The 20623-nt window shown below is 48.4% G+C and overlaps 1 protein-coding gene across 3 annotated transcripts in view; it reads left to right on the top strand.

Moving 5' to 3' along the window:
• EDA (ectodysplasin A) overlaps positions 1–19137 on the top strand; it is a 359228-nt gene extending 340091 nt beyond the window's left edge. The window contains exons 3-8 of one of the 3 annotated variants that reach the window (XM_062183941.1): positions 3251–3274; positions 7435–7614; positions 9549–9583; positions 10847–10898; positions 13458–13546; positions 15370–19137. In XM_062183941.1, coding sequence (XP_062039925.1) covers positions 3251–3274; positions 7435–7614; positions 9549–9583; positions 10847–10898; positions 13458–13546; positions 15370–15621 — 632 coding nt within the window. In that variant the 3' untranslated portion in view covers positions 15622–19137. Of the gene's footprint in view, positions 1–3250; positions 3275–7434; positions 7615–9548; positions 9584–10846; positions 10899–13457; positions 13589–15369 lie in introns of all 3 variants that reach the window. The other 2 variants (XM_062183940.1, XM_062183939.1) reach the window with 2 other exon arrangements.
• The last annotated feature ends 1486 nt before the right edge of the window (positions 19138–20623 follow it).

The raw sequence follows: 20623 nt of genomic DNA, 5'->3' as shown, positions 1-20623 counted from the left end.
ATGTAGCTTGTTGGGGTTGGCACTGTGGTATAGCGGGTAAAACCACTGTCTGTGGTGCCAGCATCCCATATGGGCACCAGTTCAAATTCCAGCTGCTCCACTCCAATCCAGCTCTGTGCTAATGCTCCTGGGAAAGTACTGGAAGATGATCCAAGTACTTGGGCCACTGCGCCCTCGTGGGAGACCCAGAAGAAGCTCCAGTCTGGCCCAGGTCTGGTCATTGCAGCCATTTGGGGATTGAATCAGCAGATGGAAGATCTCCCTCTCTCTCTGTAACTCTGTCTTTATAATAAATAAATAAATCTTTAAAATAAAGAAATGTAACTTGTTACTGTAGAAACAGATATGTGTCTGAGTAGGTATGAATAACGTTCTAAAACATAGAGAAAATAAATCAATATATCTTAAAGGTTATAGATCTCGACGGGAGCGCCTGTTCTTGTGAGGATACATCTAGTGCAGAATAGCTCTGGTTCCCTGGCATTTTCTCTCTAGAAGCTGGCAGCCACAATGGCCTCAAGCAAAGCAATGGGCATTACAGATATAGAGCCAGGGCTTAGCAGCCCATGTTGAAAATTATAAGAATAATTTACTGGCCATAGTGAGCTCTGTTAGAACAATGACAAAACTCCTATACTGCTGAGATGATGTATACTCATTAGCACTTGTGGGAAATGCAATGCAGTCTAATGACAATCTTGTATAAATTTTTGCATCCTCATTTTTTTTCAAAGACTATGCCAAAGGTCTACTAAACAGAAGCTCTCTGATCTATGACCCAAGATGAAATAGATGAAAGAACTCTGACCCCCTGTTTCTTCCAGCCATGGCCATCTGGGGGTGGAGGGAAGCAAAAACTGAGGTAGCTCCTTACCTCACACTGCATACCAAAATATTTACCAAATAATGAACTCAAACATAAAAATGAAACCACCAAAAACTAGAAGAAATATAAATAGTCACCTATATAACAATACATTACGGTGAGCCTAACTAAGCATCTCAGTGAAGGCAGTCAGCATATGAGAAACGATTATTAGGTTTAACCACATCTAAGGAAAACTTTTCACACCCTTAGACCCAACAGTACCATCGCTAGTGATACATCCTTAAAAAGTCTTTGGACAAGTGTATAAAATGCATATATGTAAAAGCATAACTAGAGAATTTTAATAAAAATAATGAAAAATTGGAAACAACTTAAACATCCATCAAGAATGATTAACTAAATGCTAGTGCATCCATATTAACAATGATAGTGTAGAAATACAGTTCTCGTTTGAAAAGGGTATCAAACAACATCTTTCATTTGATCCCATTTTGTGATTATATGCCTAGAAAATGTTTTACATATCCATAAATATGTTACTAGTGGATATTGGTTGGTACTGTAATTTACTCCTCTTTTATGCATGTATGCATGCCATGCATTTATGTATGTGAAATCAGTAGGTATATGTGGTATAAAAATTATAGAAGTGTCCAAAATTAAATATATATACATATATTTCCCTCTTTTCACTTGTGGATTTAACTCAAATTTTCTCCAGGAAGTTTTATTTTTCCTCAACTAGCCAGTATAATTCCTGAAAAACCCCATATAGTATTTTTCTGTCCAAAGAACTGCAAGTTCTTTGAGCACAGAGTTGCATTTCGTTATTTACTACCTTCCATGAGAGTGTTCAATAAAGATCACTTCGCTGGTGAAGGTCTGATTTCCCCAAAGCTTGCTTTGAAGTCTATTTCAACTCTTAATCAGTTGAAATAGTCAACAACTTGGCCAGGGCTAGCACACCTTGGCTATGAGGGCAGAGTGACTGCAACAGCTGTTATCTTAGTACTCTCTCAGCCTAAGGTGGATGACCAGTAGCTGACCAAAGGGGCTGGGCACTTCCTGTGTAAATCCTTCCCCAAACAGCTTTCTTGTTCAAGGTGGGTGGCCTTCTCAGGTTGAGCTGCTGTCCCATAGCCAATAGTATCTGTGTAGATTTACCTCCATGCCAGAACCTTCTTGTACATTCTCAAGAACTCTCAATGTTGTTCAAAAACATATAGGATGGGTAGTAAAGAAAGATGACAAGGCCTTGCAGGAGAAAAAAAGAGAAAAAAAGGGAGGAGAGAAGAGAGGAGAGGAGAATGGAGATTTATGACCTTAAGTGCAACAAGTTGCTCAACCCAGCCTAAAACATCCCCTGTGCATAATAATATGTATTGTGGCTCATGAAATGGTTTTGCTAAGGAAGTCTACACAGACATTGGTTTCTCAAGGGACCTATATGAAAGCTTTGATGGCCACACTGGCAGCCCTCCAGTTTAGAGACTTGACTGACCTCAAATAGGGCCCTCCCTCATAGGTGGACATCATCCCAGGCTTTTTGCAAGGATCAAATGAAATAATAGATTGAAATAAGTTGTATAAACTATAAAATCATATACAACTGCTCAGTATTCTTTCTGTAACATACTGAAGGCACTCACAGGGGTTTAATGTTGTTCAACAGTTGTCTTCAGGGGAGTATGGAACAGATTGTATATAAAGAAAGTCAAATCCATCTACAGAATGAAGAGGATTGAGGAGGGGGAAATAACCATCTGGGAGAGGCCTAAATCGTGTGTGTCTGGGAAGTGGTTATCTCCTAACTATGTTAGAAAAGCTTTGGATTTTCAGAATGCCCTCAACTGATTAGAGTTGTTTTCCTTAGAAGTAATTCCCAAGAAAATGTGTGTGATTTCACTGCCAGTTAAATCATTAACACTCCTTTTAAAGTGTCCATGAACGTATGGTAAATTACAGTGGCAGTGCATGTGGCCCCCACATGAGTGTATTATGATCACACTGTTTTAATAACTAACAAACTATGATAAGGAAGTGACTAAAAACTAAACTGCTACTGCACTGTTCCTCCCATGAAAACAACCTTTTCTTCCTTCCAGCTTCAACACATGGACCTGCATCTCCAAGTCTCACCTGAATGTGTGACTCTTCAACCTCAGGACTTGCAGAACTAAGAGAGTGCCGTCCTAAGGTTGTTGAGTTGTGCATTTCAGGGCGTTTCATCTCTATGGAGAAGTACTCATTCCCTCACTCAGAAAACAGACCAGTGGAATTGACAGTTGGGAGTTATCTTGCCCCAAACTGGACTCTTGACCCTTTGCAGTGCTTGGGGGCTTCCTCCTAGTGATATGTTATAGAATAAACATTTTCTGTTCATTTCCAGTGACTTAATTTTCCATTTTCTTTTTCTAATAGGTCCAGTTAAAAACAAGAAAAAAGGTAAGTTAAGCCCCTGATTTTATAAAATTGCTCTCACAAGGGACCTGTGTCACATCTTTTCTAAAATCAGAAGAAAACATCAAGGGAGTAGGATATTTGCACTATGTGCTTCAACATTGGTTGTCCATTATTTTATTCGATCGCATGGGGCCTACTTGAATATTTAGGTTTATGAAGAACAAGAAATCCTTCTCCAGTGATGATCCATAAAAGATGGCAACAAATAAAAGTTGTTGGTTTTTTTTTTGTTTGTTTCTCATTCTTGCTCCCTCTTCTATACAATTCAATTCATATCTCTTTTCTTCATTCTTACTCTTTCCACGGCCCTTGGTTTGTTTTTTTTTTTTTCCTCCTTTTTTCCCCTCCTTTGTCAAATCAGTAATTAGATGTAAATGAAGACCTGAGGCAGCCTGTGGTTACTAGCTATTGAAAGATGTCAGTACCTTATTTCTTGGCCTAAAAGCAATCCCTGTTTAACTTCAGATAGTCAGGGAAGGTATTCTTGCTTTGCCAATTCAATATCATTTTCTCCGTGATGGACAAACTAGACTACAGCATTACCCTGATCTTTTTAGGCTTTTCAAAGAAGCAGCTTCTAGTTGGGCAGCTCCATTATGCCGTTGTTAGGTCAATAAGTCCCCATTGTACTTGCAATGGGACTGGCCTGAGGTTTTTATGAATGCTTGCTTACTTTAACAGGAGAATACAAAGATAGAACAGGCTGCAAGGACAAAATAAGAAATATGATCTGATCCTTAGAACCAAAAGGACCAGTTTTTAGTTGGTTCCAGAGAAAAGCAGTTTATATACCTATTTGTTTCTGTGTTCTGAGGAAGAAAGAGTAAAACTAATGATTTTTTTATTCATTGAAATGTCTTAAGTGAAATGATACTGCCTGTTAAGATTTATGGAGCGTTATAATATAAATTATCAACACCTGACAAGGCCCAAAAGACTGGCATTGGCCAAAGTATGTCTCTTGTCTGAACACTTACTGGAGTACCCTAGTGTCATGAGGTATCATTGTCCACAAGGAAAACTTGTGTCCCTGTTGTAAAGAACCTGAGGAATGGGCTGGTCTCCTGAGGGCCTGAGTTGATCAAAGTTAGAAAAGAGGGAGAGAGCCAGAACCAGTAAGAAAACATTTCTCTGTGGAGCCTAGGCATCCACCACCAAGATATTCTGTCTTTTAAGGATGTAAATCTGGTTTTCAGGCATGTAATCCTTAATTCTTTTCACATCCCTTTAAGACAGAAAGTATGACTCGGATCATTGCACGGCATTACTACCTTCTGTGCAGGATATTATTGGAAAGAGAGGGCACATAGGCCTTCAACATTCACTTTGGCCAAAAGTGATTTAGAAGCCATTTAATACAGATTTCCTTGGATACATTGAATATGCACATGCCTGATGCGGTAAATTGAATTGTTCACTTAATTTTCACCCTTTAATGGAATTTTCCTCCTCCAACAACCCTCCTCTCTCCCCCACTAGCTTTTGGGTTGTGCTTTCAACATTTTTGGGCTTAGCTAAAAGGTTAGGGAAGTGTCCGCTTGATGAAGTTTAGCTCTGGAAGGATTGTGTGTATTCTTTCATCTAAGAATACACAGCATAACTCTCTAAGCACCAGTGTCTCTGGGCTTTTGCATCATGAAGTGCTCTGTTAAAATAAGGAAATCTAGAGAAAGAATTCAATTCACTAAAGTTATCTTGTTGGTCCAGGGATCATTCCGACATGCTGTTCTCTGGGCCCAGCTCTCTGTGACTGTGCATGTCAGAGAGGCATACTCACCTAAACCTGACTGCCGACAAGCAAAGACAACCAGCTGCAGAACTGGAGCACAGCAAGAGGTTTCTCTCAAATGCCTTCTAACATTTTCATGAGTGAACATTCTCTGTTTACACTGAAACCATTATTCTTTTAGGCTGGAGGAGTTTCTGGCTGTAATTCTTCCAAAATTACATTAAGCAATTACAGAAGACGCACATTCTTGAAGCTGAAGTTCGTGTTACCCACAGAATACCCTCTAGCTGGAAAAATCACTGTTAGGCCTGGAAATGCTGGGGTACAGGACAGCCTAATAGGCACCATCCTTTGTGTCTGCGCCACTAAGAAAATAAGGAGGGAGCAGCAAGCTTCGCAAGCAGGCTAGGGAAGCTTCCTGCCTGCCAGGAATAGGCCAGTCCTCCTTACGGAGCCTCAGTCTCCGGGGGGAACAGAAATCATCAAGGCCAAGCTCCTCCTCTCACAGATGGAGAAACGAAGGCTCAAAGAGAGGAAGGGATTTGCCCAAAGTGTGTCTGTGGCAGAGCTGGGGCTTACATCCTTATCTCCTGAGTACAGATTCATGTTCTTTCCACTACACTAGCTGGAACTGAAACTTGGGCGCTGAATAAGCCCGAGTTGGAAGCTGGCCAAATCTGAAGGGAGATGGTTTTCCTGTTCAGCATCTTGAAATTGGCTAGATCTAGAATCTGGGGAGATCTAATCTTATCTGCGGAGTGTAGGGAAAACTCTGAAGCTTGAGTGTCTGAGTCTGCAAGGCTCCAGGGACTCTTCCCGGGAGAGATGGTCTCTGGACCTTCCTTCCTTTCTCTCCTCTCCAGGGAAGTGGCCGCTCAACGACCCGGCTGTTTCATTCCAAATGCAGATGTGGTTAGACATGGACAACTGGCCTCTTGAGTGGACTTGTCGTGAGCATTTGGTTGCTTGGACGTGAAGGCGCATTTTTGAAAGGAGGACCTGATAGAATAGCATTCTCCTGCCTAAGAGTCTAGTGGAGAGAGACTAGAGAGGATTGTGTTCAAAACTAAGAAACAGCCTCAGGTGAGGGTATTATGATGAATTCTGGTAAAAAGGCGTCTATTCCTGGGATTTCCACAACACTGGGAGGCAGCAGTGAAGGGAGGAAGGGAACACCTACCTGTGATCACCTTGCAGACCTTGAGCGGGGAGGCAGAGGCCAGGAAGCCAACAGGAGGAGCTGCAGGTTGGCTCCAGAGCACAGTCGTGAGTCCCTTAACACAACTGCATTCTGGTGGGAAAGGCAGAGGGACTGGAATATGACATAGGAAGGCTGAAATTGTTCTGGAAGGCTAGAGAAGAGGAAAAGGGGATGAGCTGGTGGACGTGATTAACCACACTTTTGAGAATAGGGCCTCTGAGGAAAGATTCTGGGAAGCCTTTGAAAACGTGACGGGTGGCTTAATGTCTTGTAGTGTATGAGGGCTACGGTGGATCTGACGGTAACTATTCTTTTCTATCTACACAAAGAAGAGAATAAGAGTTGAAACCGCCACAGGAGGGATTTCAGTTAAATATACCAAAGAACTTCCTAACAGGGAGCCATGAGGGGTGATAAACATTGCAACATGTTACCCAGGGAGCTTGCAGAATTTCCTTTCCCAGAGATTGTTAAAAATAGGGTTTGGAGAGGTCAGCTGAAAAAGCCAAACCTGCTGCCTCCTCCTTAGGGTTCTATCTTCTCTGCATCCCCTTCTTTCCTGTTTCTCCATTTCTCTCTCCCTCTCTCCCTCCCTCCGGCTCCTCCCTCCCTCCCCATCTCCCCATCTCCAAAACACCAAAACCCTTCCCAGTTCCTCATTCCCCACTCCTACTGCCCCACTCCAACCTTTATTCCATGTGTATCCTAAATCCTGCAGCAACCTTCCTGGAGCTGATGTTGTTTCTAAGGTCAGGCTGTCTGGCTTCCTCTTGTTAGCTACATCAAGTCCACCGAACTGGACAGTAAACATGAAAGTCCCACACTCTTCAACAATAGCCCAATTCTAAAAAGAATCACAGAGTGACCCCTAGGTTGAATTGCTTGGGAGTTCTCATCCTTTGCACACAGCTGAAATGTAACCTTCGTTTTGAAGTCTTCACTGGCCTCTTCAGCATTTGGTCTCTGCCAGTAATGTAGCACTTCCACGATCCTTCCTCCCTAGACTGAGCTCTCTGAGAGCCATTTGTTTCTATACCCTCAGACGGAGCTCTACAACTGCATATTCACAAAAGGATGTGGGGACAGGGGAGCAGGGGTGGGGGTGATAAAGTGTCTAGCCCACTAGCAGGAATCCCCAGAGGTATGACTGTGTTGTTGGAAGTCTGTTGCCAACAAATAATTACAAATGTAACATTGACTCTTGTTTTTCAGGAAAGAAGGCAGGGCCACCTGGGCCCAATGGCCCTCCAGGACCACCGGGACCTCCAGGACCCCAGGGACCCCCAGGAATTCCAGGAATTCCTGGGATTCCAGGGACAACTGTTATGGGACCACCCGGTCCTCCAGGTCCTCCTGGTCCTCAAGGACCCCCTGGTGTCCAGGGACCCTCTGGTGAGTTCTTCTTTTTTTTTTTATTATTTTTGACAGGCAGAGTGGACAGTGAGAGAGAGAGAGAGAGAAAGGTCTTTCTTTTGCCGTTGGTTCACCCTCCAATGGCCGCCGCGGTAGCGCGCTGCGGCCGGCGCACCGCGCTGTTCCAATGGCAGGAGCCAGGTGCTTATCCTGGTCTCCCATGGGGTGCAGAGCCTCCACTCCCTAGGCACCTTACTTTAGGAGAGCAAGAGTGGGCAATCCTGAAAGCAGTTGCAAACAGTGGTAAAAGGGTTGGCATGCCATAAGAAAAGCAGGTCTCCTAGCTCAATGTGGAGCTAGCAATTGGACAAACCAGAAGGGCCTGGCTTGCTCTAACTTCTTATTTGTATCAGTCTGTCAAGGACAGCCCACGTGTTATTGCCCTATCTCAACCCTCCCCTCACAAGCCCTTCCTGACTATAGGCCTCCCTCTAGTGAGCCAGAGACAGAGGTCCTCATGGTTCCTGCAGGGGATAGATTTGGTCTGTTCTGATTCCCAGCATCTAGCCACACATGCTGATGTTTTCATGGAAATAGGCTATGGGGAGGAATTTGAGAACTGGAAAAAAATGACAAACCCTAGGATAGTTTCAGCCCATGAGCTCTGAAATGACTTTCCTCTTGAGGTAGACCAGTGGTTCCTGACATGTGGATGATGCAAATCCAGGCACCAAGGCTATCGCCTCCAGGAACCAAGTGCTTCTTGCATTGCATCCTTAGCCCCCCACCATACTGCCCTTCAAGTATGATTTTATCCCTTTATATCTTTCTCCTTGGGCCCAGAAGGGCATCCAAAACATGTAGATACAGATCCAGAAATGCCTAATTGGAGCTGACAAGAATCAGACTGTATGTACTTAGGTGACTTATTATTCTCTTTCTCTGGCTGCTGTCCTCTATCTTATGGCCTTAAAGAAATGGACCCAATTTCTAAGATTTAGTTATTTATTTTTAAAGTCAAAGTGAGAGAGAGAGAGAGATAAATTGGTTCCACTGGTTCACTCCCCAGATGGCTGCTAGGCCAGGCTGAAGCCAGGAGCCAGGAGCTTCATATGGATCTGCCTCATGGGTGGCAGGGCCCCAAGTACTTAGGCCCATCTGCTGCTTTCCCAGGCCATTATCAGGGAGCTGGATCAGAAGTGGAGCAGCCTGGACTCGAACTGGCACCCATATGGGATGATGGCATTGCAGGCTGCGGCTTTACCTGCTACGCCACAGCACATCTGGAGCCATTTCCAGCTCCAGAAATGGACTCTACAGCTGATTTCTTGAGGTCCAAGAATTCTGCAGCAGGATTCAGATTCTTTCACTGGTAATTCAAACAGTGCCAAGTGTTACCATGGCCACAGGAAACAAGAGTTTCGGGATTTTTTTTTAATCCAATCATTCCACAAATATTAATTGAGCACTTTCTGTGTACAAAGAGCTCTATTGATAAGCAGTCTCTGTTCTCATAGAGCATATATCCTAGAGGAGGAGAGAGACCATGAAAGAAACGAGATAGTCACAAATGGCAGCAGACTCTATGAAGAAAATTAAGAGCATGGAAACAAAAGGCTAGAGAAACAAGTGCTGTTTTCCCAGGGGCACACGGTGATAGGAATGCCCTCTTATTACTCTCCATGAGAGCTCAGTGGAGTTTGCATGGGGCAGGTATTGGCAAGAGGCCAGTTTCCTTGCTGGATGCTGGGTCCATTAAAGATGAAGGTCAAGGACAGGAAAGAGAAGGAAGGGTCTCCTCTCCCATCCCAGGGCCCTGCACTGCACTCCAACTCTCCCTCCAGCTCTAAACCCTGGAAAATGAAGCTCAGACAGGGCTGGCTGCAGACAGCAGGGCTCACTACCATGACTGCTGAGCTGGGGAGAAAAGAAAGTAGAAAGCCGCCCTCTGATTGGTCTGTCCTCTTTTGCAGGTGCTGCTGATAAAGCTGGAACTCGAGAAAACCAGGTTGGCTGGGGATTGCTATCTTTGGGAGGAGGGAAGGCCACAGGCTAGAGCTACTATTTTTAAGATTTATGTTAGTTATTTGAAAGGCAGAATTACAGAGAGAGAGAGTGATCTGCCATCTGCTGGTTCACTCCCCAAGTGGCCTCAATGGCTGGATCTGGGCCAAGCTGAAGCCAGGAGCCAGGAGCCAGGAGCTTTCTCCAGATCTCCTAAGTGGGTGCAGGGGCCCAAACAGTTGGGCCATCCTCTGCTGCTTTTTTTACCCCAGGACATCAGCAGGGAGCTGGATTGGAAGTAGAGTAGCTTGGCATTGTAGGCTGCAGCTTAACTCACTGCACCACTAAGCACTGCAACTCTGGCACCTACAGCCACTTTTAAATTATGTCCCTATTAAGTTTCCCGAGGCTTTTTATTTTGTTGGGACACTAGGGAGGTTCTGAGGTTTTTCGCTCACAGCCCCCCTCTCCTCTCCCTGTGAATAGAAAAACTTCACCCCTGGGTTTGCTGGTTAGCTAAGGGGACCCAGTCTTGCCAGGACCATTTATTTTATTCTCATTCCATAGGAAACCGAGGTTCAACACAGCCCAGCTCAGCAATTTCAGCTGAAAGGAGCTGCCAGTCAGGCCCATTCACCTGTACCTGAGACGCCCCAAGCACCCCCAGACACCTTGTCAGGCACTCAGACAGCCTGCGATCTGGAGCTCAGAGGTTTAAGAGGATGTCCTTGAGAAACAGCCAACCACAGCTCCAGGCCAAGGCCAGCCTGGGCTTCTGCCTGAATGGCCTGAAGGGCTCCTCCCTAGTCCCTGAGCTTCCTTATCTGTCTCTCTTGGCAGATTCTGCTGCCTGGCCTGTCTCCTCTCAGCCTTCCCTCACTTACAGCTGCTTGGCCACAGTGAGAAATCCACACAGCTGCACAGCGCTGGATGGCTGGCACGGCAATCTCACACCCATCACCTCATTTGATCTGCAGACAGCCCTGTGAGGGAGGCCAGACAGAGATTGTCATAATCCCCATCTTACAGTGAGGGAAACGAGGCTCAGAGGCATTCTATGAGGTCACGGAGCTAGGGAGTGGCAGAGCTACAAAATAATATTACCCTCGAGTAGGAATGGAGTTCCTGACACCCCAAGGGAGGGGAGAGGGATAAGCCTTGGGATACGAAAGGAGACTAGAGACCGGGGGTGGACACTTGGGAACCTGTGGTTGAGCAAGCTGCCAGCACTCATGGTCACTATTCTCTGTCCTTCTCATCCTCCCAGCCAGCTGTGGTGCATCTACAGGGCCAGGGGTCGGCAATCCAAGTCAAGAATGGTAAGAATCAAAGTAGGCTCTCCTTAAATGGAGCTCCCCCTACCCCAACCCCACCCCCTACCCCAGCCTCCGAATGCTCAGCCAGCCTAGTTCCTCCCAGGCCCCTGAGGTACCCTTGGCACAGAGGAGCATTCTTTACTCCATCATGCCCTCTACTGGCAGTCCTGAGTAATTGTTTCCACCAAGAACAGTTGCTCCAGTTGAGACTCACTGATGAGGACTCTGAAAGGGATTTGAGACATCACCAACCCCGGGGGATTCTTGTGGGATGGAGCTTATGTCAGAGTCACCATGGAGATGTGTGTAGTTGGATAAACAGCCTCAACACAAATTAGATAAGGTAAAACTACATAAACTTACATTCTTCTTGTCTGATGGAACTACACAGAAAATGGGTGGGTAGGGTGTCTTTCTCAGGGAAGGGGGGAGGGAGCAAGTTAGAAGCTCCAAGGAGTATGAGATGCTAGTTGTCTAACAGAGGGGAGAATGTGTTCAATGAGATGGAGCAACACTGATAATTTAGTTGCTGCATTTAAAAGATGGGGAAACTGAGACCCTAAGAGATTAGATGGTACCAGGGTCAATCATGCTGCCTTCTCTCTGTGTGTGGCACTGGAGAGTTGCCAGCATGCTTTTCTTGCCCTTGATTTCATTCAGCCCTCACAACCTTACCTACGAGGTAGGTAAGATACAGAGACAGAAACTGGACCTCAGAGAGGCTAGCGAACTGGCCTACAATTCATAGTTAAGTTCAAAATCATCTTTCTGATTCTTTCCTCTGCTCTGTGCTACTTCAGCCACGTGTATGGACACTCCGCTGAAGGATTGAGTTCACTTTCTTCCCCAAAGGGACATGAACATTCATTACAGAACAGGGCTTTGAAATAATGTCCAGTCCCCAGGGTGCACAGAGCCTAAAATGCATGAACCCCAGGAACCTTGGGAAGTGGCATGCTAGCCAAGATGCCAGATGCTTGCAGAGCTGGGAGGGAAAGGGAGAGGAACTGTAACTGTGGAAATGGTACATGGAGGCTAAGAAACCTGCTAGAGGAATTCAGCCTCTAAGAACCCAGTCAGCCCTGGACTGGTTATGCCGTGTTTCCTCGCCTAGCCACTCCCCCTGACTGCCACCTGCATGGCTGACTTAACAGCCTTCAAAGTGGAAATAGGAACAGAACCAAAACCCAAGAAGCAAGTCCCGCTGGGGACCAGGTGCCACAGGCCCCAGGGCCCTGGATGGGCCCTGATCACCATCTGTCCAGAGAGGCCTGGGATAGGCAGGAAATAGGTTTGTTTGGGCGTCGGGATGGGTGGCCTCAGTGTTTATTCTTGAGGCAGCAACTACTGATTTTGCTCCCCACTCCCCCACAGCAAGCGCACGTGCAGCCCCTGTGGGCCAGTCGCCAGTGGTAGTGTGTGCTGACCTTTAGTTCCAGCAGAAGCAGCAGCGAGGGGAGGCAAGGGGAGGAGGAAGGCCTGCAGAGCAGCTCTTTGAAGCGCCACAGTCCAGGCATCTCCTCCTCGCTCCTATGCCATCTACTGACCACCTCGAGGAGAGATGCCCACTGTGTCTAGAAACCCCTATTTCCTCACACCTCGGAGAGACAGGCCTCCTGGAGCTAGCCAAGGATACATATGCCAAATGTAATTTCTTGGGCAAAGAAAGGATGGTTTAGAGGGCTTGGACTCCTTCCTCGTGTAATGAAAAGGAACATCCCTCTTTCTGCAGGACAAAAAGAAAAGTTCGTCTCCATCCTTGTGTCCTTGCTTCCACTGTCAAACCAAAGCAGTGTGACTGTCCCCCCCCACCCCCTGACTGGGGTGGTGCTTTGCCAAGGGTGCCTCGGCTCCCAGACACCCTCCACTATCCTTTTGGTGTGTCCTAGTGCAGCCTGGTGATCCATCCCATGCCCTCATAAAGAGCCCTCTCATCTAAGGGATATTGTTAGTGATGATCACTAGCTCTGGCTGCCATGGAGTCTGAATTACCCCTGTTCCCGAAGGTTCTCCAGACGGTTCATTGGGCTGAATGATTTTACTGGGGAAAGCCCGTGGAGGCTTCCCAGAAAGGAACAGGTGAAGGAGCCATAACAAGGAATCCCTTAAGGAAAAGGAGAAAAACCATGAAACTTTGAGACAGAAGAGGGATTAAGGAGCTATGGCTGGGAAAGTAAAATTGAATAGTAAGACTTAGCCTGCCACTCAGTGTCTGAATTTTGCCTGTGCAAGCCCCATAATAAGAAAGAAAATAGGGCAGTGGTACCCATGCTCCTCTCACATACCTGCCACCCCAACAAATTCCAGCTAGAAGTGTTGGTTAAAAATCCTTGCAGATGGAGGGATCAAGAAAGGAGGGATGAAGACGATACCAGGAGCCCTGAAGCAGGCCCAGCAGCCACTTTACCTCACCTGCTTCCAAGTTCCCTTCTTAAAGCTTGGCCTTCTGGGCTATCCTGGTTGTATGGGATAGGGGTGGGGGTTGGGTACTGCTTGGTGATTATTTCTGTTGCCCAACTTATTCTGACATATACTGAGTGACTGCCTTTCTCTCATACTGAGATCTTTCAGGTGGAGTGCTCAATGACTGGTCTCGCATCACTATGAACCCCAAGGTGTTTAAGCTACATCCCCGCAGCGGGGAGCTGGAGGTACTGGTGGACGGCACCTACTTCATCTATAGTCAGGTAGAAGTGAGTACGGTCTTAGGCCTAACTCTTCTTATATCCAGAATGCAGATCCGGTGCAGGCCACATAGGGGCAGTGTGGAGCCAGCCAAGACCAGCCAATGGCTAACTTCCTGCATTGATGGGTGGGGGGCTGAGGTCACTGGGAGATGTGTGAAAGAGAGGGGAGGTGGGAGGGCTTTGGGTTGTTTTTTTTTTTTTTTTTTCATAGCCAAATATCATTGAAAAATGGAAAACTGAAAACATCACCCCCACCAGGCACAGGGCCCCAGGCCCTTATTTCCCCTCTTAGCTGTTTGTTTCTACAGCCATGCTTGAACTTGGCTTCAGCGTATTCCTTGAAAGTCAGTTTCAGCACTACTGAGTCCCCCTTCCCCCAACTCTGCTAGCTTGGGGCACCATAATGAAATAGTACTCTTGTGAAATTTCTCTCCACCTCAAAATGATTTCTGACTGTCTTTCCTTTCTCTTTCTCCCATTTATTTCTCTGTCTTTGTTTCTCTCGCATTCCTGCCTCCTTCCTGCTGTCCTTCTCCCAGCCCTTGCTCCCTCCACTTTTGTTCTTTCCCGGCCCTGGGCCCACTCCCCAGGTCTGCCAGTGTCTGTCCACTTCCATCCCCCAATGTTTGCCTCCAACTGGGGTGGCTCCTCAGAGCTAGATGTAGATGAGCCTTGAGGTAGGGGCTTCTGTACGGTGGGCAGCAAGCAGGTGCATTGGACAGAAGGACCATGAAGCCAACAGATGGGTCTCACAGGACAGTGGCCAGAGATAGGTGGGTTAACAAACATTTGCTGGGCACACGGAGCATGCTGGCATTGCTGGGGTCCTGAATCAAGAGGTTCAGTGGCCCCTTGAATACATTGCTCTCACCTGAAGAGAACACTGAGGGAGTGACCTTTCATAAAGTGAGGAATGATGGTCCCCACCCCCATGGGGCACAAGATATCACCCCAACATCCTATAAGCTAAGCTCCATTTGGTGATGGAGGCCATCAGAGGCTAGAGTGGGGTGTGGTGGATAAGGGTAGGCAAAGATGGAACAATTAAATTTCTGGGACTGGGAAAACTCGCTCACTATGCCAGGCCCCATTGGGCATAGGTTAGTGCTTCCTTTGGGTCGCAAAGCACAGTCAGGGGCCTTGGTTCTGCCCTTTCAAATTCTCTGTCTCATTCATAGCGGCTAGGTCTCCACCTCTCTGGATGTGTTTCCCCAAGCATCAGACAAGAGGGGCGAGGGGCCCCGAGCCTCTGAGAGAGAATCTCGGTGCCCGCGGAGGGGCTCTGCAGGCTGAGTGAGACCCCAAAGTTACAGAGCTGAGGAAATGGGCACCTGTTGCCGTGGCCCCTTTGGGGGAATCGATGACTTCTGTGTTGATCCCCAGCTAGTCTTCGGGGCTTGAAATGGGAAGTTAGTTTGCATCTGGAGCACTGATTGAGTGCCTACTGTATGCCGAGCACTGTGCTTCATGCCAGAGCTGGGGCAAGAGGAGGGGAGGTAACGGGGTGAAGAAGGCATGGTTCTTGTCCCCACAGGGTTTGTGACAGGGGTGCTGTCGTAAGAAAGATCTGCTGAGCCACCTGAGCCCCATGGAGTGTGGGAAGGGATGGCACATAAAGCTGTCACCCTGCCATGGCTGTCGGCCAACTAGCACGCCTTCAGGTGGCACCGCCCCCTCCACGAGGTATTCTGGCGGATCATCGCAGAAGGTTCTGACTGCTCGCCACAAGGGAGGGCCCCACCCTCTTTCCTCTCTTCCCCAATCCCTTCTCGTTGCCTCTCACCCAGGTATACTACATCAACTTCACTGACTTTGCCAGCTATGAGGTGGTGGTGGACGAGAAGCCCTTCCTGCAGTGCACCCGTAGCATCGAGACAGGCAAGACCAACTACAACACTTGCTATACGGCGGGCGTCTGCCTCCTCAAGGCCCGGCAGAAGATTGCCGTGAAGATGGTGCACGCCGACATCTCTATCAATATGAGCAAGCACACCACCTTCTTTGGGGCCATCAGGCTGGGCGAAGCCCCTGCCTCGTAGATTGCCCCCCCCCATCTTGCCCCTGCCCGTGCCCCTGGCCCAGGTTTGGGAGCCGGGACTCCCAGAACCTCTAAGTGCTGCTGTGGTGTTGCAGCCGCAGAGAGAAGTGCCCCAGTGCTATTTATTCCCCCAGTGACTCCAGGATGACAAGGCCTGCTTGACTTTCCAGAATGACCTTGAGCTAACGGGTCGGTGGTCGGAGCCCCAGGGTTCCCAGGAAGCAGAACCTTCTTCTTTGGCTCCATGTTCAATGGCTTGTATGGCACGACTCTTCCGCCCTAAGGTCCCTGTTGTCAGATTTGTCGTTTGTTGCACTAAAATGAGGATTGCGGGCAGCAGGCCAGAGAAAGCAAATGCATGCTCCAGACTCTGTCCGGAGTGACCATCTGACCCTAAAGGGGCTCATGCTCCTCCCCTGGCAGGGGGTGGGGGTGGGGTGGCATGGGAAGCCAGTGCTGTAGCCTAAGGGAGAGGGCCTGGGAGGGGGAAGGCAGGTGCTTGTGGCAGAGATCGAGGGAGAAGCCTGCCAAGGGGACATCTTCCATAGTGGGAGCATTTTTTGCTGCTCCACTTCGTGGCCTGCAAGAGAGCCAAAGAACGCTAACCCCTCAGGCTGAGAGCCACACTGTGACAGCCTTGATGGGCTCTGGAGACCAGAGGTCTCCCCTGCCTTGGGGCACTTGCCGGGAATGGCTACAAACCTGTCTGCCTGAGCGCCCGAGCGCCCGAGTCGGTACTGGGGGCCATGTGTCTCTCACTTTGTTTACAGCTGGGCACCACACTCAGAAAACTCCATGGGGTCCCCTCCCCAGCCTCACTAGAACTCCTGTCTTTCTCCACAGAGCCTACCTCTGTCTGAGACAGGTGCCTAATCCAGGACCTGTGCTCACATGAGTCTGGGATAGTCTTTAGCTTCCCTGGGCACAAAGCGAATTTTCCATTTACTAAGCAGTACAAATATTCATCGAATCCTATTAGAATTGTGTCTGCTGGTGGAGGAAGGGTTGGACAGGAGGGCAACCCCCACCCCCCGCCGCCGCCGCCGCCACCGCGGCCACCTCCCAACATCCCCTTCGAGTTCTGATATCTGTGAGTCTTAACAAGCGCTTGCCATGAGAGCCTTCTAAACTCCCAAGCCTCAGACTGAGCATCAGCAAGGAGAAGCCTAGAAAAGGGCAAAGGGTTTTGTTCCAGTTTGCCGCAGCCCAAATGGTTATTAAACCGGGTCTTATCTGAAAGGACAGCAGCAGATGCCCTGCTGCCCCAGTCTTTTCTTCACTCTAGCTTGGGAGAAGCAGGGCTCTCTGCCCTTTCGTTGAGGTCCAGAGGCACCAGCGCTGGGCTCCCTGCTGGGATACTATGGTAGGGTCAGTCAAGGGCCTGTATTTCTAACTGTCAGGGCCCAGCCTGGCTTCTGGGTGTTAGGTCCAGCCCCAAGCTTAGAAGGCCAGCCTTGTCTACTTCACTCGGCTTTGCCCCCTGAAACATATTTCCTTTTGAGATGTGTGTCCTTTTAAAGTGATGAGGAGGAAGTTCCTTCGGGCAGCTGAAACCCACCAAGAATAGCAGGGACTTCTTTCTCAGCTGTGCCTTCCCTTTCTAAGCAACCACAATGCTTGGCCCTTGGCCCTTGGAGGGTCGGGAAAAAGGGGTCGGGGCATCGTGGGGCTGGACCCCTGCTGTATTTTGGGTGCCAGTGTGAGTCTTGGAACCCAAAGCGAGGCAGATTTTAGGCATGTGTGGGACTCCCCCCCAACTCCGAAATAGGTTGCCTAGGACACTCTGCAGTTGTCACAGGAACCAACCGAGAACCTCTGGCTTAAAGTCGGAAAAGTACTTTCCCTTTTATTATCTGCTTTGAGGAAGACAGGGCAGCTGATATGACACAGGCCATGTTTAGGTCGAGGCTCAGAGAGGGGAAGTGCTTTGGCCAACAGCTCGCCCAGGTTCAGTCACAGCAGGGCGTGGCATTTGAGATCCACAGAGAACCAGTAAAAGTGATCAAAGGGAAAGTGAAATTCTTGAGGGTCCCAGAGAGGAACCCAGAGACGCTCGTTTTCATTCGAGGGGAATGTTCCGGGGTGCCCACAGAACTGGTAGGCCTCACGTTCTTTCATGCAGCTGATGAGCCAAGCAGCCATCCTGTGCGAGCCCCAACTATGGGCAAGGCCCCCCTTTCATTACCGGAGCTGGCCACCTCCACCAGCTGCTAAATGTTAAATAAGCTAAATGCTTGTCCCTGCCTACTCTGCCAGGGTCTCCCGGGGTTGGAGGGAAGGCCTGAGAGAGGGCTTTGGCTGTAACTGCCCCAGACATGCAGGTGATCCCAGAGGAGAAACCGGTTCCCGCCAGGCCCCTCATCAACTCCCACCCCTGGAGGAAGAAGGCTGGATGGTAAGGAAAGCGAACCGTAGCTGGGGAACTGTCTTGCCGCAAAGTCGTTGCCCAAGTGGGTGAAGCAATTTACTGCTAGGCGTGTGTGGGAGTAGATTTACTGCTTGGAATTAGGCTGATGTGGGTTTACCAGAGGGCCACGCTAGTGTGGAGAATAGGCCGAGGACATCTGTGGGCAAGCAGATTGACAGGTCTGTAGGCGAATTGCAAGGCAGGGGCCTCTGCCAGCTGCCTGGGCGCCAATAGCCAGGCGGGCACAAACAGCAGCTGTCAGAGGCTGCTGGGCTCCTGGCTGCCTGGAAAATGCACTCTGTGCCTTCTTTTCCCCTTCATCCATCCTGAGCCAAATGTCTTTTGTTGAACAGGAAAGGGCTGGGAACCCTCGAGGGAAACAAAGACTTCTATCCGTGTGTGTTTTACATAACTTCTGGTGGATGCAAATAGATTCAGAGAAATTGAGAGCCAAGAGCCCTTCAGCGAGAATCTGGTCCAACCTCAATTCCACCCTGTATTACTCTGGTGGAAACTGAGGCCCACTGAGGGCAGGTGACCCTGCCCAAGTTGGGGTGACCAAGGCCTGACCTCCAGACTCAGCAGAGTGAGGGATAGAGCAATCCCTATCCCACAGGGTCCCCTTCTTTCTTCCACCCGCAGACTCAAGGCTGGGAGCACTCTGGCCCCTGTAGGAGCCTGGCCAGACAGGAAGAGAGAAACTGCAGCCTTCATCGGAACTCTTCCTCCCCTCAGGGCACTCGCCCAGCTCCTGCCTCTGGCCTGCAAGGCTCCAGAATGGCCCCATCCCTGCCTCAGGCCTCCTTAGGCCACGCAAGCACAAAGAAGGAACCTGATTTTTTTTTTCTTTTAGTCCATTTCAGGGCTCTCTCCAGGAGGGGTTGCGGTGTGTCCTTTCTTTATCCAGAAAGCTTCCTGCTGGGATTGGGGGTGGGGAGATGGAGAGTGGGCCTTGTTGTGAGAATGGCCTGGAGCAGGGCCAATGCTGCTTTTGGGGGTCAGCATCCAGTGTGAGATACTGTGTATATAAACTATATATAATGTATATAAACTGGGATGTAAGTTTGTGTAAATTAATGGTTTATTCTTTGCAAATAAAAGCGCTTTTTCCCTCCCTTGTTCTTGAAACTGGCTTAAGTACTTGCTGCATGTTAGGTGCTTTTTGGCACATTGTGATCATTGATATCTAGCTTTCATGTTGGGACAGTCACATCTCTTTTTAAGAAAAAAAAAAGCAGTGTATATGTGTGTGTATGCAACCTCTAAGTTTGAAGTGAATGTGGCAACATGTTAGATATTGTTGACATTTTATAGCTGAAAAAACGGGCCGGCACTGTGCTGTAGCGGGTAAAGCTGTCACCTGCAGTGTCGGCATCCCATATAGGCACCGGTTCGAGTCCCAGATGCTCCACTTTCAATCCAGCTCTCTGCTATGGCCAGAGAAAGCAGTAGGAGATGGCCCAAGTCCTTGGGCCCCTGCACCCGCGTGGGAGACCCAGAGGAAGCTCCTGGCTTCGGATCGGCACAGCTCCAGCCATTGCAGCCAACTGGGGAGTAAACCAGTGGATGGAAGACCCTTTTGTGTCTCTCTCTGCCTCTCCTTCTCCCTGTGTAAATCTGACTTTCAAATAAATAAGTAAATAAATCTTTCCAAAAAACCCTAAAAAAAAAAAAAAACTCCAAACTTGTAAAAGAAATGAAAAAAAAAAAACTTAAGTAGCTCTCATTCAAGGTCACCCAACTCATAGATGTGTCCACCCGGTCTGATTCCCAGGCTGGACACCGGACGTCCTACCCTGCTGCTTCCATGCCTGGGCCCCAAGCTGAGTGGAGAAGTCTCACGGAGGCAGCACTAAGGAAGATGCACGCTCTCAGGAAGAAGCCCTCAGAGTAGCTCAAGAGAGTTCTGGGCACTTTACCCAGCAGCCTTTGCCCCTGAGTATAAGTTGGAGGATGCGACACGTCAGTAACAGAGTGCACACACAGTGGCCCTTGACAAATCTGTAGCAGCTACGGGTGCATGGGCTGAATGTTGGACCCAGGCTCGTCCTCTGGCTGCTTTAGTGGGTTTATTTATTTTTTTATTTTTAAGGAAACCAATCACAAGACACCTGGAATCTGTTTCCAAATCCCTTATGGGAGCTCAGGGGAAATGTGATCTCTGGCAGAAGAGACCGCAGGAAAGTGGAAGCACGGCTCTGCCCACCCTGTGTACAAACCTTCCCATGAAAAGCTACCCAGGGCAGAGGCAGCAGAACGTGCTGTAATAAACACACAAGCTGTTCTAGATCAAGCTGACAGACTGGACGCCGGGAAATCATTGGACTCAAATGGCACTGACCCAAGAGAGATGGAACAAGGGGGCTGTGGGCCAAATCATGTAACCTGTCACTGCAACAACCATTATGCCAAGAGCCGGAGAGGCTTGCTATTCCAAAGAAGAGTCCTCTCTCACGGCTGATCGCCAGGCACCTCGCTTCCCTCCCAAGGCAACTGGCTGACTCTCAAATGAAGGGCAGAGGTAGAGGGCCCGGCAAGTAGAGGCAAGTTGCTGGAGGAAAGATGGGAGAAATCAGGCCCAAGGCTGACCCATTTC

This window comes from Lepus europaeus, chromosome X (assembly GCF_033115175.1).
Source record: "Lepus europaeus isolate LE1 chromosome X, mLepTim1.pri, whole genome shotgun sequence".
Classification (NCBI taxonomy): Eukaryota; Metazoa; Chordata; class Mammalia; order Lagomorpha; family Leporidae; genus Lepus; species Lepus europaeus.
Note: the sequence above shows the minus strand (reverse complement) of the source record. Positions and strands in the feature narration are given on the sequence as shown.